Raw genomic sequence first — 17,901 nt, 5'->3', positions numbered from 1 at the left:
TGTTTACAGGGATTTTCAACACATCACTGGAAATCTGCAGGGTGCCGGCCTGCTTCAAAGCCTCCACCATCATCCCGGTCCCCAAGAAGCCAAGGATCACAGGTCTTCAGGACTACAGACCCGTCGCCCTGACCTCCGTTATAATGAAGACCTTTGAACGCCTTGTGCTCCACCACCTAAAGACTATCACCAACCCCTGCTGGACCCACTGCAGTTCGCCTACAGAGCCAACAGGTCTGTAGACGACGCAGTAAATTTAGCCCTTCATTACATTCTCCAGCACCTGGACTCCCCTGGCTCCTATGCCAGGATCCTGTTTGTGGACTTCAGCTCCGCATTCAACACCATCAGCCCAGCTCTGCTACAGGACAAGCTTTCCCTGCTGAGCGTGCCAGACTCCACCTGCAGGTGGATCACTGACTTTCTAACAGACAGGAGTCAGCACGTAAGGCTGGGGAAGCAAGTCTCCGACACCCAGACTATCAGCACCGGTGCCCCCCAAGGCTGCGTTCTCTCCCCACTGCTCTTCTCCCTGTACACCAACGGCTGCACCTCCAGGCACCAATCTGTCAGGCTCCTTAAGTTTGCAGACGACACCACCCTCATCGGCCTCATCTCCGAGGGTGATGAGTCTGCCTACAGATGGGAGGTTGACCATCTGGCATCCTGGTGCAGCCAGAACCACATGGAGCTGAACGCTCTGAAGACAGTGGAGATGGCAGTGGACTTCAGGAGGAACTCGGCCACGCTCCCCCCCCTCATCCTGCGCGGCTCCCCAGTTAACACGGTGGAGTCGTTCCGTTTCCTTGGCACAACCATCGCCCAGGACCTCAAGTGGGAGCTAAACATTAGCTCCCTCACCAGTAAGGCCCAGCAGAGGATGTACTTCCTGAGGCAGTTGAAGAAATTCAACCTGCCACAGACCATGATGGTGCACTTTTACTCGGCCATCATCGAGTCCATCCTCACCTCCTCCATCACCGTCTGGTTCGCCGCAGCCACCGCCAAGGACAAGGCCAGGCTGCAGCGGGTCATCCGTGCTGCAGAGAGGGCGATCGGCTGCAACCTTCCCTCCCTCCAGGAGCTGTACACCTCCAGGACCTTAAGGAGGGCAGGGAAGATTGTGGCCGACCCCTCCCATCCTGGACACCATCTATTTCAGACTTTACCATCTGGCAGGAGGTTAAGGTCCATCAGGACCAAAACCTCACGCCATAAAAACAGTTTTTTCCCCATGGCAGTGGGGCTCTCCAACAGCCCATCCGCCCCCCTGTGACTGTCTCCCCCTCACACACACACACTACTGCCCCCCCCACCCCCCTACCCCGACACTGACTCTCCCCCTCTCTCATACACTCTCAATACCACCCCCTACAGTATCCCTCTCTCTCCCTCTCTCTCCCTCTGTTACCTGATTGTTTTGTTTGCACACCGGCAATATTTGCACTATCTGTTTATATCATGTTTGTTTTTATAGATTATTTGTAAATTGTAAATTTTTATTCTTATTTTATTCTAACGTTTTATTTAATTCTTGTTATTATACTATTTGTCTCGCACCAACAAAGCCAAAGAAAATGCCTCGTGTATACCCCTTACACCTGGCAATAAACACCTTTCTGATTCTGATTGTGACAAGAATCAACCCCCCTAATGGACTAAACCTTGTAATTTTGGATTCATGGGAAAAACGAGGCTCATGGGAGAAGAATAAATAGCTGGAAGTAGCTAAGGCGCTAAAACAGAGAAAAAGATTTGGGACTCTGTTATCTGCTTTTGTGGGTCTGACCCTCAAACCTTTAATGAGTCATATAACTTCTGCAAATAGCTGTAGTCCAGATTTTCGTGTTATTTGTGGAATCGACGGAGTTCTGGTATATCACTCTGTCATATTTTTGAAATTGGTTGTTAAACTATTTTTAAATCGTGTTTATGAGCCATGCATTTTTTGTTCAACTGCCCAGCTTTGGGCTGGATGTGGGCTTAGCCACTGGGGACCCACCCGGGCCCCAGAGTGTGGGGCCCACTGTGGGTTCTGCCCGCAGTGGCCCCACACGGGCCCCAAAGGGGCATGATTGCTGGGGTGGGCACACAGTGGGCACACAGTGAAACTCAACTAACTAAGTCATGGAATGGATACATTTAGAATACTTACATTTATTTATAGCCAGGTTACAATTTAAGGCATTTAGACAAACTGAATATAGTATAATATATAATATAATTTATAATAAAATATATTTCAGCATTTATATAAAACAAAACACAAAAGAGAACCACATAGAACCATATTAGAACACATCAGAACACAACAGATCCACAGTCGACACAAAAACAATGGCAACAATTAATTAATTATTATAACAATTATCTATTCCTTCTGCTCCTTCCACCGTCTCGGTCTCTCGCATTTCAAAGCCAGATTTTGATGGATGCTTCCACCTCTGACTCCATGGCCCGGCTGCTTTTTGTAATAGCATCAGCATAAGTGAGAAAGAAAACACAATGTAAAAGAAGAAAAACAAAACAAAGGGTGTTCGTTAGCTAAGTATGGTAACCACGATGGCTCAAGACAGTTGGTGGTAAGAATTTTTTATTGACAGAAAAACAAATACTGTGATGCAGCTTACTTCACTTTTACTACTTAAAAATAAAGTAAATTAGTTAAATTTTTATAACTTAAACATGCTGTTAAACTCGAGCAAGCTCCATAGGTCTCTTAAACTGGCTAAGAGTAGACTAGATGGCTGCAGTACAAAGACAGACAGGAGTTTCAAACCTTCTGAGATGACAGACAGATGTTCTGAAGTAAATGTACAAAATATCAGTAATGATGATAATATGTTAGCTGATCCATACCTGCTTCTGAAGACACTGCATATAACTGCTAAGGGTCAACCTCATGCCTGATGAAACAGCAGCTTTGTACAGTTCTAGGAGACCTGACACCAAGGCATCTAGTCCATCCAGGAATGACTGCAGCAGATCGGTGGTGACTATTCTACTGAACTCTGCAGTTATCTGAAACAGACACATAAACAGCACAGATGAGACGTAATTAGATGGGATAAAAAAGAGCAGAAGAGAGTAGTGGGGGAACAAGTACAGATGAAAATGATTATGTATATATATGCAGATCACATGCTATTCTGTATCTGATAACACAAATGCTTAAAGGCAGGGTGGGCAATATTGAGAAACTACCAAGGGCACACTAGATTTTAAAAATAAACTAAAAAACCCATCCCAATGTTGCCAACTCTTTTCCAATGAAAGTAGCTAGCAGCATTAGCTCCAAAAGTCGCAAAATCTAGGGAGAAAGTTGTCAAGTCAGCAACACTGACAGTCCGTCACTTCAAGCCTCCCTCCAAAGACACTCCCCCATTGTTATCATTATAAATAAACATATCAATGAATGTTAATGGCAAACATGGCTATTGTTAGTACTCATAGCTGTCAAGCTAGCAACTGAGAAGATGTGGAGACATCCAATGAGTGCACAGGCAGAGTGTGTGCAGGCAGGCAGGCAGGTAGCCACCTCCAATCATTACATTTGAGCCGAATTAAATGATTGGACGGGTTTATTACTGTGACTGCCACAGATACCGGAATGTTTTTCTTTTTTTTGTCAGAGTATTTATCGATGGCCTTCAGGATGTAATGTCATTATCAACTAAAAAATCTTTACCAACCCTGCCTTTAAATAAGCAAATGCACATAGTTCATATTCCAGTTTTCAAGTTCATGTTCAGCCTCTGGTAAAGGATCAGATGCAAGTATATCTTCTGTGTTCGAAACAAAATCCTCTTGAAAGTGTATGTCGTACCAAAAGCTCTGGTCTGACATTTTCTAAGGTGGAAGACTTCTGATGCGACTTCTTTGAACAATAAATGTTGACAGCACACTAGACTTAAAAAAGCAACTTGCAAAGGGACATTTAACAACTTCTCTGTTTTTCAAATGCGTCTTCAGATGAGAGAAGTATTTGTTAATGTCACTAGGCTCAGAGAATGTACACAAATCACAGAATAATTTGTTTACAATTTTATAAGCCTCATGTACTGTATATGTTCTTTCAAATGATTTTTCAGTTCTGCCTGGATTTGAAACATTATAAAACAATCTTTGTAAATACAGATGAGGCCTGAACTCCTCTGATAATGCCCATGACGCTCTTTGTAGTGTTGTAGTATCCTTCCATGGCCAGTTGTGGAGAATGCACAGAACCTACATTTACAATTCATGAAAACGACTTGCTTGAAGAAATCTGTAAAGAAAAAAAAAATTAATTAAATGTTCTCTTCCAAATTTAGGTGACTCAATTTTTTAAACTATTTTTCTCACCTGAAAACAAAGAAAAAGATAAGCAGTGCATGCACAGAGGGTGTTCTACCTAAAGGTATTTATTTTGCCAATTGTTTGACATAAATTACTCTAACATAAGTTTGCAATACATCATAGGCTATTTGAATATGCCTGCTGCTGTAATGACATATTAATCAATAGAAGACCATAAAAACAATGAATAAATGAAACAGAGAGAGGAGAAGTGGTCAAGAGAGCTAGAGAATGAATAGAGAGAGCGGCGGCAGATAGAACAAGAGTGAAATGTGTCATGGCGGTTAACGTTACGTCCTCTAACAGAATACAAGTCCAGCATACCACCGTGTGGTTCACTCAAAAGTTTAAAAAAAACGGTTTGCCTTGTTGAGATATTTAAAAAACCAAACAAAAAAAAAAACCCGTTAATGACCAGAATAAATTGGCCTTGACTCTGAACGTGTAGTGTTAGCTATCTAGCTAGCTAACGTTAGCTAGGTGACACTTAGCTAGCTAAGGCAGCTAATGCTAGCTAGCAAGCAAACCTTTTGTTCAAAGGCTGAATTAGTGTTCTCTGTTGTCTCCTGTCAGATCTTCCGGTCTGCCTCGCTGCTGCTGCTGCTTCTGTGTCTTCAGTGACTGAGCTCCCATGTGCCTAGACCTCCTGGTCCAATTCCTCCGAGCCACGAGCCGGCCAGCTCCCTGCCCTCCTGCTTGCGTTTTTTTGCCTCGTTGTTAATAATAAACTCTGTTACCTTTTTTACTTACCTGTGCCAGTCTCTGCTTTGGGGTCCAACCTAAGAATAAAACCTAAGAAAAATGTTTTTTATTTCTACCTTTACTTTCTCACAAAAATCCCAGATAATTTGCGAAGAACTACCCAGATACTTTTAATAGTAATATCACACTATAAAAAATACTACATGTAAAAGTCCTTCATTTCAAATTTTACATAAGTAAAACAATATTATTAGAATCGAAAGTAAAAGTACTCATGCAGAATATCTCCTTTAGTGCAAAATTCTATTTATTATTATGGTAGAGTTGTTACGGAATGAAAAAAGCAAAAAACGGAACATTTCGTCAATCCAGATTTCTGTCATTGTGACATCACAGTGCATTCCTGATCACAGTGCAGTGTGAACCCCTGATCACAGAGCAACACAGTGCTACCGGACCATCTTTTTCTACAAAGGACAACAAGGTAAGCTAGCTTGTGTTGGGATTTCAGTCTTTTACTGTAGACATTACCTCAATTTGTGGGTTGTTATTACACTTACTGATGGTTATTGTTGCGCCTTGGCTAAATACAGAAAAAAATACAATTATTTGATAAATCTTTTCCCTAACGTTAGTAGCTGTAAACATGATTCCGTACAAAACCTTTTTCAGCCTACCTAGTTTCGTGAATCAGTAATGTTTTCAACACATATCGCCATTTTCCTGCAGAAAAAAAATTGATTGAGATGGATTGATGTTTGTAATTATTTTCATATAAGCTAGATTTATTTATTTAAAGAGACTGTTTGTAAGAATCAGAAATTAGTTGTAATAGCGACACCTGTGGCCGTTAAGTCAACGAAAGTCAATGTCCTGTTGCCCGCGCTCGCCAAAACAGTGAGGCGACACACATCAGCTAAAACCACAATATCACTCTATATTTCACCTGCTTGGCAGTAATGTTAGCTGACCAGACGGCAGTCTCTCCATGAATCACTGCTTATCCTAGTGTTGGCTTTTCCTGCTTCAGCCTCCAGACCGCGGCCGGAGGGAGACACCGGCACACGGTCGGAGACGATAACATTTCTCGCTGCGGAGCCCCGTCACTTCACAAGACACGGAAAACCTCTGCTGGTCTGGAGGAGCTGCAGCAGTTATTTCTGCACAAACATCCACTGTACATTCACTAGATATTCTAAGAGCTAAACTAACTCTTCTGCAGTGTGTAGTGTGCGCGCATGCACGTGAGGTGGAGCGAGCTGTGAGTGAAGGCAGGCAGGTAGGCAGAGGAGCAGAGTACAGCAGAGACTTCGGCCCTGGAGACCAAAGCTACGGTCTTCCCCGCGTCCTCCGACCGCGGCCAACACTTTTTAACAGACGGGCTTCACTAGATAGAACTTTGCGTTTTTGGTGCTTCCGTGTAGTTTGTGTTGGAGTTTGAGTCTGTACAGCATAGCCACACGCGAGCGCGCAAATAATGGTACTGTAAACTCTGCAACAAATACTGCATCTGCTAAGATGAAAATGCTAAATTTTTGGTTTAATTTGCTTCTTTCAGATTTAATTGACATCACCATGACAGAACAACCGGCCCAGGACCCACCAGGGTCCTCTGCTGCATCGGTGCAGATGCCTGATACTCTGCATGTTGACCTGCCGCATGCTGATCCACTGGAAGCCTGTTTTACCATCTGCAAATGTTTGACAGACATGACCGCAGAGTAAGTATATCAAATACAGTATTTACAGGTATTGTTATGTGTTATGTTGACATGTTATGTCAAGTTGTGGCAATATTGTTATTACAAAGGGACAGTGAGATATTTGTGTACAGATAGTGAATACAGTTGTTTAGATGGGTATCAACTGTAATGGCAATTTTCATATCTGCAGTTTAACACTGTACCTTTAGACAATCTCAGGGCCTCACATGTTCAACTTTGTCACCATAGGACAGTGATCTGACATTTTAGTTCTCTGTAACTGCAAACAACAGATTGCTGAAATACTTGTTATGTCTTGTGATGCTCTGTTGTCTGCTGTGTGCTGACGCATTGATACACTTTCTATTCCCATCTTCTTTTCTTCTTTGCGCTTATCTTCATGTTATGCTTTAAATGTATAAATACTGACTACTCGTTGTATTCGGGGCTCACTTGCCACAGTCCACAACAGGTGGCTGTGCTCGTGAGTCCATCTGCAGATGCTTTAGTTATTAATGTATGCCTTTTTATTAAATTCACTGAAAGACAAGTTGTTACGTTGGTTTGTGTCTTGTTTTAACAGAAACTGCCACCACACAACTTTAGAGTGCTTATGCTGTAACATGGATTGCTTTCTTACAGGCATTGTGCGGAAATGGAAGACAGCTTGGTGTCCTGTGAGATGATCACTATAATGGCCAATTCTTGCTTGGATATTATCCAGACTTTTGCAGAGGCAATCGTGGATGTCGTGATACCACAGGTCTACAGATACAAGAGAATCTACGGCACCTTTACCCCGTCCGTCCTCGGTCTAACTGAGGACCGAATCCACACCTACCTGGGGGATTCTGTTGAACAGGGGCTGTCTAATGCCCTGCAGATCAACCTAGAGAATTGTTTGGATGCAAAAGAGTTCTCTCTGATGCTTTCGAGACACATTTCAGAGACGGTCAACTCAGTCTTGGCTTTGACCACTCTGACTTCCACCCCAGAGTCCAGACTCCCAGTGTTGTTTGTCACCAGTTGCCTGATTTCCAATGAAGACTTTTCAGAACTGGTTCGTCACTTTGCCAACGTACTGGTAGGAGCCAGCAAACCTCTGCGACGAGCTCAACAGAAGACTGAAGATCAGCAGAGCCAGACTGTAGAATCGGAGCTCATTGTATTTCATTTTAGTAGCGAAAGTGACTTAACGGCATTGGTGAAGACTTACATCACTCGCATGGTGAAAGTCCTAAAAAGCTCTCAAATGCCACACCGTGATGTGAACTCTAGTAACCGCAGAGATGTCTGTGTTAGAGTTGGCACAAACACACAAATTTTGACTGTGGAAGACAGGGAATCAGATAGACAAAGGTCTGCCGTGCCTTCCCATTGGGGTTTTGATGCCATACCAGGTGCTGTGCCTGACAGCGACGTCACCAAGTCCAGTTCTGAGAGTCCTCCCTTCAGTTCAGTTACGGTAATCGCCGCAACGGAGGACCGTTCTGCTCCTTTAGCTCCCAGTGGGATTGAGTCTATCGAGATCATAGCTGACGAACTGGTACAAGAAATTGTGCAAGAAAATTTGCCAGGGGCAAAGGAGACAGACACTGTTCAAAAACTAAGGGAACTCACAGACAGGATCTTTGACGTGGTAATGAGTGGACATGACTACCAGATTCCGTCAGTGCCAGCCGGAACGCGCATGTGTGACACTGTGACCTATAGAAGGCTGAGGGAAAAGGACGTCACTGACCCAGGCATTGTGGCTCACACCCTTTACTTGAGGACAGAGGAGGTCGCTGCTCGTTGTGCTGTGCAGGTTCTCCTGTGGCTCCAACTGTATTCGGAGCTGCCGCTACATCCAGATTCAGATTGGTTTGCTTTCGATGAACTGTCTGACAATTCTGACGAAGAGGCTGATTGGCGATATGCAGCGGGAGACTACATGGGAGTTCACTCTTCACTTTATAGTTATGGCTCTTATGCCACATCAATGCCACTCATTGATGTAATCCCTGATACACCGGATCCAACGGCGACACAGTTGGAGCAAACTCTTGTGCACAAATCCGTGATGACTCTGGTGGTTGGGGAGATACTCAATGTCATCGGTATTAGAGATGAAACAACACTTTGGGACTTTGTAATGAAAGCGGCTGTAGACCTTCAAGATGTGGACCCTGAGTTGTACAACTACTTCCAGGCCTTCTTCATGGGTCGGCATTACAGAGACATGTGCACGGCTACCGTCAGCGAACTCCTGTCGGATTTTGGCACACTGCAAAAGCTGCAGGAAGCGGTGAGATCAGGGGATCCCAGGTTTGAGGCGGCTCTAATGAGAGCAGTGAGGAAACAGTGGGAAATTATCCCGCCTCACAGAAACACAGCCAAGAAGACAACCTGTGGTTTCTTCAAGAAATTTAAAAAACTGTGCTGCAAAAAAAGGAGGTCTAGCGAGATCCAGCATGTCACTTCTCTGACCAGGGACCAGGACGGCAGCCAGTTTGAGGGTAAGTAACACATCAAAGAATTTTGTGTTCATTTTATTTCAAATTGAGTTTTCAGATTGAGATTTACTAGTTTAACAGACTGAGGATATTTCTGTTGCTGGGCCCAGTAGCTTGACATCAGCCTTTAGCACACTGTTGCATTGTTTATTGCACTGCTCTGCACTATGCGACATGCAACGTCAATCTGAAAGCCCCCCTCTGCAAATATCAGCTTACAAATCAATTTGTATTGCAATCATAGTGATGTTAGTCCAGTGAGTCGGTATCAGAGGTGAATATTTAGTGGTCTCAAAAAGCAATTAATATTCATTTTGTGTTTTTTTGTTTTGTTTCCACAGACCATGTGACTAATGAAGAACCTCTGAAAGACAATACAGAGCACGGGCAGGGTCCAACCATGAGCAAGATGGCTGCTTCCGTCAGGCACATGTGCAGAAGGACAACAAAGATGTGTTGTTCCATTGCTAAAGCACCGGGCAGACCATTCGCCTGTTGCCTCCGCCCAGAGAGCCAGTGAGGCTTCGGGGCTGTGGGGACTTTGGATCTAATAATAATAATAATAATAAATTGGACTTATATAGTGCCTTTCAAGAAACCTAAGGACGCTTTACAAAGAGGGCACACAAAATCATACTGATAAATAAACAGAGGGAAAAAAAAAAAAACTATAGCCAGGTAATTAAAACGAGTGATGTGTAGGAAGAGTTGGAGGTCATAGGCCTTGATGAACAGGTGGTTCTTAAGGTGTTTTTTGAAAGTGTCCAGGGATGAAGCATTTCTGATCTCGGGAGGGAGAGAGTTCCAGAGAGCGGGGGCCGCTGAAGGCTATGTTGCCAAAAGTTCAGCCGTGTGTGTGTGTGGAGGGAGTGGGGGGGGGGTAGCGGAAAGCAGACCAGTGTCAGAGGATCGTAGTTTCCGGGATGGGGTTTAGGGGTGGAGAAGGTCGGTTAAGTACTGGGGGGCAGGGCATGGAGGGATGTGAGAAGGAGGACTTGATTGGAAGCCAGTGAAGATGGATGAGTGTAGGGGTGATATGCTGCCAGGGCCTAGTGCGCTAGAGAACCCTGGCAGCTGAGTTCTGGACATACTGGAGCCTGTCCAGGGCTTTGCTGGGTACCCCGGACAGGACTCCATTGCAGTAGTTCAGACGGGAAGTGATGAAGGCGTTGAGGAGGGTCTCTGCCACGGAGTCGGGGAGTGATGGCCGGAGTCTAGGATGACGCCTAGGTTGCGGACCTCGGAGCATGGGTATCTACTCCAGGAGCGGCTATAGAGATGTGGTCCTCGCTTCGATCCACCGGACTGCAGTTAGTTTTCAAGCAGCTGTTTCAAATTTCTAAGAACTGGGGCACTGTTAAGAATCTTGCCATTTGGTTTTTGCTTATCCATTCCTGTAAAGCATATATTAGATATTGAAAAGCAGAATTGAATTGCTAAATTCCTAATCCCCAACCCTGTCTGCAGGCCAACTGGATGAGAGGATTACCAATTGTCACCGCCCTGGAAGGGGGTCCCCTCTTCTGTGATCCTTCCCAAGGTTTCTTCCATTTACCCTGTGAAAGGCGTCTTTGGGAGTTTTTCCTTGCCCGATTGATGGGGGTCTCATATACACACACACACATATATATATATATATAGTCCACATGTCTAAGTGTCATTGCGCAAGATACCCCAAACTGCCCCCGAAGGCTGAGCCATCGGTGTGTGAGTAAAGTAAAGCGCTTTGAGTGGTCGGAAGACTAGTAAGGCGCTATATAAATGCAAGTCCATTTACCATATATATGTGTGTAAGGGATAATGCACAGCGAGCCGGTCACTGTAGTGAAATAAACTGTTAATAAAAATTAACTGGATTCAAACAAAAACATGTGAATCCAGTTAATCAACTCAACTTCTCTTAGCACAGTCTGTGCATTTTGATCACTCCAGTTCTCAGAATAAGAGGGCATTCAGGTAAACTGTGTCCCATGATGTCAGTTTGTGGTTTCAAATTAACCTTAATAATAATGGCAATAACATAAAAGTCATCAAAAGATAATCATACTATTGTGCTTTCATTTAAAAATAAAAGCCCTCAAGGGTTTTTTCTTTGGACAGAATTCCTTTATTTGTTAACACAAGGCTTTTATTCTGAAATATGAGCAGTCAGTGCTGTGGAACATGCAGTGACTTGGAGAGCTCCATGAATTGATAAAGTATGGGGTTAAAATCAACACTTCCTGCTTTCATTTCGAAATAAAAGCTCTCAAGCGTTTTTTCTGAGGACAGAATTCCTTCCTTTGTTAATACAAAGCTTTTATTCTGTAATATGTGCCGGACAGTGTTCTAGAACATGCAGTGACTTGGAGAGCTCCATGAATGAATATAGTACGGAATTTGAATTGTCGATTATCACAATTATTTACAAATTACCACATGTTTCTTAACCTTTCTCTGTCTTAAATAAATATAAATGATATTTATAATGAAATGAAATAGCCATTAAAAGGCACACTCTATGTAAAAGACAGGGCTGACAGCAGCAGCTGCAGCAGCAGAAACGCAACTGGTGTGAACACCTGATGCGTGAATCACGCAGCCACCACGAGCTCCACGTTCCCTGTGTGTCCCGGGCGTTAGTAGTATTAATGATTTTGTGTGTGTGGTTGTGTGGCTCTGGGAGGGTGGCGCCCTAGCGCCTTCTATTGGCCAGTCGCCCCTGCCCTCCACCCCCCTCAAGCTCACTAATTAACATCTTACACCTTGTTTGTTTAAAGGAACAAGCAGATCGCAGCACGCTGGGAAAAAAAGGAAAGCTCTTTCTGAACGTTGATTGGCTTTTTTGAATTCCCAGCTCATGTGCTGCTGTAGCCAGACAAGACATTAATAACAGTGAGATGAGGGGACAAAACACTGTTCAGAAAGTACAAGTACACAACACAAGGAAAGTATACATTTTCTAACCATGATGAATAATGTCTCTCTAATAACAGTGTTTGTTCTTTCAGGTTTAAATGAAACAAAGAACCACAGAGTTGCTCTCTTCTCACTCACTTTACTGTGTTACTGTTTCATTGTGCTGGTAAATGTTTCTCTTATTGTGATCATCATCTTGGATAAAAACCTGCATGAACCAATGTATATTCTATTGTGCACTTTCTGCATGAACGGCCTTTACGGGACAACAGGTTTCTTCCCCAAGTTTCTCTGGGATCTGCTTTCTCCCGTTCATGTGATCTCTTATTCTGGATGCCTTGTTCAGGCTCTAGTCATGTACTCATTTGCCTGCAGTGATCTGTCTATTCTCGCAGTCATGGCATATGACAGATATGTGGCTATATGTCGACCCCTAGAGTACCACTCTATCATGTCAAGGCCGAGGCTCTTTCTGTTAGTCTGTTTCTCCTGTTTGACACCTTTCTGCATTATAGGCACAAATATTATTCTAACATCTAGATTAAAGTTATGCAGCCCATTTATTGCCAGACTTTTTTGTGTGAATTGGATTATTGTCAAACTCGCTTGTTTCCCAGCTGACACTCTCGTTAACAACATAGTTGCATACATGACAATAATCATTTATGTCTTTCATGGTCTTTTTATAACTTGGTCCTACATGTATCTCATCAAAACATGTGTGAATTCTATAGAAAACAGGGCTAAGTTCATGCAAACATGCGTGCCACATTTAGTCTCCTTGCTCACTTTTCTTGTGACTATACTTTTTGATATTATGCAAATACGATACGGTTCAAAAGATTTACCTGGAACCTTTCAAAACTTTATTGCAATAGAATTTCTTATCATACCTCCCATGATGAATCCTCTCATTTATGGTTTTAAATTGACCAAAATTCGGAACAGAATTCGGGGTGTTCTTACTTTTAAGAACAAATAGATTCATAAGATTCATTTAAAGGGGACATATCATGCTCATTTTCAGGTTCATATTTGTATTTTGGGCTTCGACTAGAACATGTTTACATGCTTTAATGTTTAAAAAAAACTTTATTTTCCTCGTACTGTCTGCTTGAATATACCTGTATCCACCCTCTGTCTGAAACGCTCCGTTTTAGTGCATTTCAACGGAATTGCTACAGAATTGCATTGCCAGGAAACAGCTTGGGTCCATGGTTACTTCCTGTCAGCTGATGTCATGCACATACACTGCAACAGGAAATAAACTGGGACCCATTTAGAATGTTTACGTGTAAAACTTTGAAATGGTCTAAATATTGTAGATTTGTGACAAAATCACAAAATGGACAGAAATCCTGACGGCTTGTTTCAAAAGCTCAGTTTCTGAATAGGGTTTGTGGGTATTTCTCTGTGGATTGAGCGTTTCAATACTTTCACAGTATTTATATAGCACTTAAACCTCCCTTATAATATAAAAGCCATGAAAATGTCACTTTTACAATATGGGATCTTTAAATTATATCTATGCACTGCTTAATCCTCTGTTGGCTGTTTTGCTGGAGTTAAATGTAATATCCTCAGACTAAATAAAGGAGGGTTTGCACAGTTACTAAATGTTAGCTTGGTAGGCTTTGAAGAATGTCTTTTATTGAGTCTAACACAGTGATTAATATTATTGAACATGTGTGTGGACATCGACCTGCTTTGCTCTGTTAATTCACAAAATCCACTCCGGCCACTTGACTAGTTGTCTTTTTGTATTTAGGAGTAAAATAAATGGAAAAAAAATCTGAAATGAATATAATTTTATTTTTGTAACACAAATGTCCGCTTGTTATTTAACACACAAAAAACCCCACTAATAAATACATATTTGGTGACTGAGGCAAATATTTCAAATGACCGACCACTGAACCTGTCAAACTAAAATCCAGATGAACAGGGAATGTGATACAAAAAAATTTAAAAATAGCAATTATATCAGTCTTGAGCAGCATAATTAACAGTTGAACTAACAAAGCATATCATATAGCCAAGATTTGATGAACCAAGATAATTCTGCTTCTGTCTGCCGTGACCATGGCTCTAATTTCTTATACACAAATAACAAAACACTTAGAAAAACAAGACTTGCAAATGCGGAAAGAATAAATAAACTAAAATCCAACCTATTCAACTAAGATACGCAGACATATTTCTGTTACTTGTTCGCTCCGCGGTAGCTCACATTCTTAAAGGTCCCATATTGTAAAAAGTGAGATTTTCATGTCCTTTATATTATGAAGCAGGTTTAAGTGCACCGCTCGCTGGGGCCTGGAGATATTTGAATTGTGAATTGAAAATGTGAATTGAGTCAAGAGTTTTTTTTGTGCCTAAAATCGTGTGTGAATTGTCATTTTTCGGATTTCAGATTTAGCTAGCAACATGGCTGGTTGTTAGTTTGGCAAATATTAGATGGACTATACCAGTGCCAGGAAGATTTAACTACATATATGGATTTGATTAATGCTCTGGGAGAATTCCCTGAACCCTGCCAACCTCTTATACCGAGGAGGGCGCGGCGCACTTTGGAACGCGGTGGTGAACTTCAGACATACAGACAGGCAGAGGGGAGTCAGGGACGTGCAGGAAAAGCATCTATTTTGCACAGATGATTTTCTATCATATTTTACAGATATTCCATATTTAAAACACACACACACACTGACAATTTGTATAATTTATTATTATTATTAGTAGTAGTAGGGCTGTCACAATATCAATATTTCGAAAAATTATCATGGCAAAAAAATATCACGATAACGATATTATCTCGATAGCATTAAAAAGTAAAATAATCACTTAAAATACATCTTTAACTTTATTTGGTCCAGTTTGTTTTTTGTTATTTCCAAAACAACGGATAACAGTGTATTTTACATGGCAGTGAGTGTGTCTTAACTGAATAAACAAATACAATATAATAAATAGGCTGAGCTGACCTGCTCCTTTTTCTTTACCTGATGATTTCTTACGTTTCTTGGATGCTTCTGCCTGACCACAACAAAAATAAAAGCTGTCAGTGTCTTGTTGAACAAACGTTAATTAAGTTAGCCAACTTTACTTAGCACATAAATTAGCTAGCTAAATAACATAGTTATTCACTATCACCGGTGGGGTCGGAGCTAGCCAACACGCTCCAGCCGGTTGAAGCCGGGCAGCGCCGGCCAGCCGGGACCCGCCGGTGGTGACGGGTGGCTCGGCTGGTTGGAGCCGGAGCCCGCCGGTGATAGCAGACGCCCCAGCCAGCCAAAGCCAAACAATGCCAGCCGACCGGTTCACAATCGCTAGTGGGTCTCGGTCGGCTAGCATTCTAGCCGAACCAGCCAGCCAACACCACCCAGCTTTAGCTAGCCGGCTAACGTTAGCCAGCTAGCTCACGTAGTCATTCACTAACCAAGATATGCTAACGTTGTAATCATATAACTCAACTGACGTGTTTATAGCTATGCTAACGTTACAACTTACTCGCTCTACGGTGGCGAAATGTTCAGCATGATGATTGTGAAGGTGACTATGCAGCATGTTTGAAGTATTGCCTCCTTTGGCTAATACTGTAGCCCCACATTCCCTGCACACTGGAGCAGTAACAAGAAGGACTTTGTTTTTCTTGTGCACCCCGAAAAATTCCCACACTGCAGGGTTTACGTTTTTAGCAGGGCGATGAAGTATTTCCTTTTCATTCGTCGTCATTTTTACAGAATCACAAAGACAAGACGTGCGCTTGCTTATGGTGTGTTTACTTTATAGTCTGTTTGTGGCGCGCGTGTACAGTATGACGTCATGTCTGCGTCAAGCTTTTATTTACTGTGTGCGGGAGAACACAAAAGAGAAATAGCTAAACCATGAGCTAAATGCCATTGTTGTTGTTAAACACTATATATCGTGGCTGGGTTATTAGATATTACTATTTTCATGTTTTTAATACCGCAAAACCAGTAGGCCTATACCGCGACACCCCTAAGTAGTATTAATGTTTTTTGTGTGTGTGGTTGTGTGGCTCAGGGAGGGCGGCGCCCTAGCGTAGGGTGACCATATTTTCAAACCCCCAAACCGGGACACTTAAGTGTACCGCACGTTCATGCAGGAGCTAAAATGCACGCGCGCCCACGCGCTAATATGCACGCACAATAGGCGTTTTCATTAGGATGGCTAACTTGGCGCACCTGTGGCGCATTTGAGCACGGAGTGGGATCATAAAGAAGGCATTATTATAGGGGTCAATCATGACTTATCACATTCCCTACTTTCACCCCCTTTATTCACAGGGCTATCCCCGTCATGACGCACTGACAGTTTTGGAGTCTTTTAGACAGTTCCCCTCAGAGGAAACATATTGTTGACTGGGCCTACAAACATTATTTTTCAACTTGTTTCGTCTCAGGCTAAAATTCAAATTGCGGAGCTTAGACGACAGTTTGCCCAGGATGGAGAAACTGTGAAAGACGGAATGGACGGTCCTGAGGGAGTTATAAGAGGAGCGAAGTGCCTGTTGATGCGCAGAAGGAACTGTGTAGAATAATTAATCAAAATGACACGTTTGATGTGCACATAAGCACGGAGGGTAACCAGCGGATATCTGTTGCGTCCATGCGTAATTGTGGCTTGACCGTGCGCAACATCACTCTCTATAGAGACTGCAGCGGTGCGCTGTGCTGGCTTTTTGTATACTTATCTAATGCGCACAAATTAATTAATGAGTGGGACATAATAAACGTCTATGTAAGTATAATAAACTGGGGGAAAAAAGTTCGAAAACTTGTGTTTGGTTGATTATTTCTCTGTTGTTACAATGCTAATTGGCATTGTATGTTACATTGTTGGAAAGCCTGTTTATTTACCTTCATAATGATGTCCAACTTGTAAGGATCATGCATTTGTGGGATGAGCAGCACAGCTGATTATGTGGGTAGCGCCCAAGAAAAATTTGCCAAAATGCTCTGCCAATGGTAAACAGTGTATTCTCATAAGGGCTACCAGGAAGCCTGCAATGACTGCCCTTCACCGTCAGGCCCGTTTGCGCTGGTGTCGACAACACAGACAATGGAACCTGAACATGTGGGGGAATGTCATGTTCAGTGATGAGTCCAGGTTCTGTCTGGTAAAGTTGGATGGCAGGGTCAAGGTATGGAGACGACATGGAGAACACTATGGTGATTGTTGAACCGATGGAGTAACAGCTTTTGGTGGGGGCAGTGTCATGGTGTGGGGCGGCATCTCCCTCACTGGCAAAACAAGGCTTGTCATCATTGAAGGCCATCTCAATGCAGTGAGATATCAGGATGAGATTCTGCAGCCAGTGGCGATCCCATATCTCCACAATCTGGGACCTAACTTCATCCTCCAAGATGACAACGCTCGCCCCCACAGAGCCAGGGTTATCACAGACTACCTCCACAATGTGGTAGTAGAGAGAATGGAACAGCCTGCCAAGAGTCCAGACCTCAACCCAATTCAACACTTGTGGGATCAGCTTGGGCGTGCTGTACGTGTTAGAGTGACCAACACAACCACGCTGGCTGACCTGCAACAAATCCTGGTTGAGGAATGGAACGCCATCCCACAGCAATGTGTGACCAGGTTGGTGACCAGCATGAGGAGGAGGTGCCAGGCTGTTGTGGCTGCGTATGGATCTTCCACCGCTACTGAGGCTCCTGACGGTGTATTAAATGAATAAAGTGTAAAATAGCCAATATGTCTTGTTTGTTCCTTGTTACTGATAG

The 17,901-nt window shown here is 43.0% G+C and overlaps 2 protein-coding genes and 1 long non-coding RNA gene across 4 annotated transcripts; 2 read left to right on the top strand and 1 right to left on the bottom strand.

The window, feature by feature from the left end:
* Positions 1–1,703: 1,703 nt before the first annotated feature.
* On the bottom strand, positions 1,704–5,325 carry LOC141782152 (uncharacterized). Its single transcript, XR_012597063.1, has 3 exons — positions 4,866–5,325; positions 2,860–3,021; positions 1,704–2,461 (listed from the first exon to the last, which is right to left on the bottom strand). It is a non-coding gene; the product is annotated as an uncharacterized LOC141782152 (long non-coding RNA).
* A 115-nt stretch (positions 5,326–5,440) lies between these two features.
* Positions 5,441–9,920, top strand: LOC141782150 (uncharacterized). 2 transcript variants are annotated; one of them, XM_074658208.1, is made up of 4 exons: positions 5,441–5,524; positions 6,599–6,761; positions 7,386–9,241; positions 9,580–9,920. In XM_074658208.1, exons 2-4 carry the CDS (start codon positions 6,616–6,618, stop codon positions 9,756–9,758), a joined length of 2,181 nt encoding a protein of 726 aa, XP_074514309.1. In that variant the 5' UTR covers positions 5,441–5,524; positions 6,599–6,615; the 3' UTR covers positions 9,759–9,920. The 2 variants fall into 2 exon arrangements, with proteins under 2 accessions (XP_074514309.1, XP_074514308.1); XM_074658207.1 differs by lacking the exon at positions 5,441–5,524 and having other exon boundaries at positions 6,525–6,761; positions 9,580–9,919.
* A 309-nt stretch (positions 9,921–10,229) lies between these two features.
* On the top strand, positions 10,230–14,548 carry LOC141782151 (olfactory receptor 4B13-like). The gene is made up of 2 exons (XM_074658209.1): positions 10,230–10,548; positions 10,706–14,548. The coding sequence occupies exon 2, from the start codon at positions 12,186–12,188 to the stop codon at positions 13,116–13,118; it is 933 nt and encodes a 310-aa protein (XP_074514310.1). The 5' UTR covers positions 10,230–10,548; positions 10,706–12,185; the 3' UTR covers positions 13,119–14,548.
* The last annotated feature ends 3,353 nt before the right edge of the window (positions 14,549–17,901 follow it).

This window comes from Sebastes fasciatus, chromosome 14 (genome assembly GCF_043250625.1).
Source record: "Sebastes fasciatus isolate fSebFas1 chromosome 14, fSebFas1.pri, whole genome shotgun sequence".
NCBI lineage: Eukaryota > Metazoa > Chordata > Actinopteri > Perciformes > Sebastidae > Sebastes > Sebastes fasciatus.
Note: the sequence above shows the minus strand (reverse complement) of the source record. Positions and strands in the feature narration are given on the sequence as shown.

Coding starts and splice junctions, on each gene's coding strand:
- LOC141782150 (XM_074658207.1), top strand. CDS start 6,559: ATGAAAATGCTAAATTTTTGGTTTAATTTGCTTCTTTCAGATTTAATT. Junction 6,762..7,385: donor TTGACAGACATGACCGCAGA/GTAAGTATATCA, acceptor GCTTTCTTACAG/GCATTGTGCGGAAATGGAAG. Junction 9,242..9,579: donor GGACGGCAGCCAGTTTGAGG/GTAAGTAACACA, acceptor TTGTTTCCACAG/ACCATGTGACTAATGAAGAA.
- LOC141782151 (XM_074658209.1), top strand. CDS start 12,186: ATGATGAATAATGTCTCTCTAATAACAGTGTTTGTTCTTTCAGGTTTA.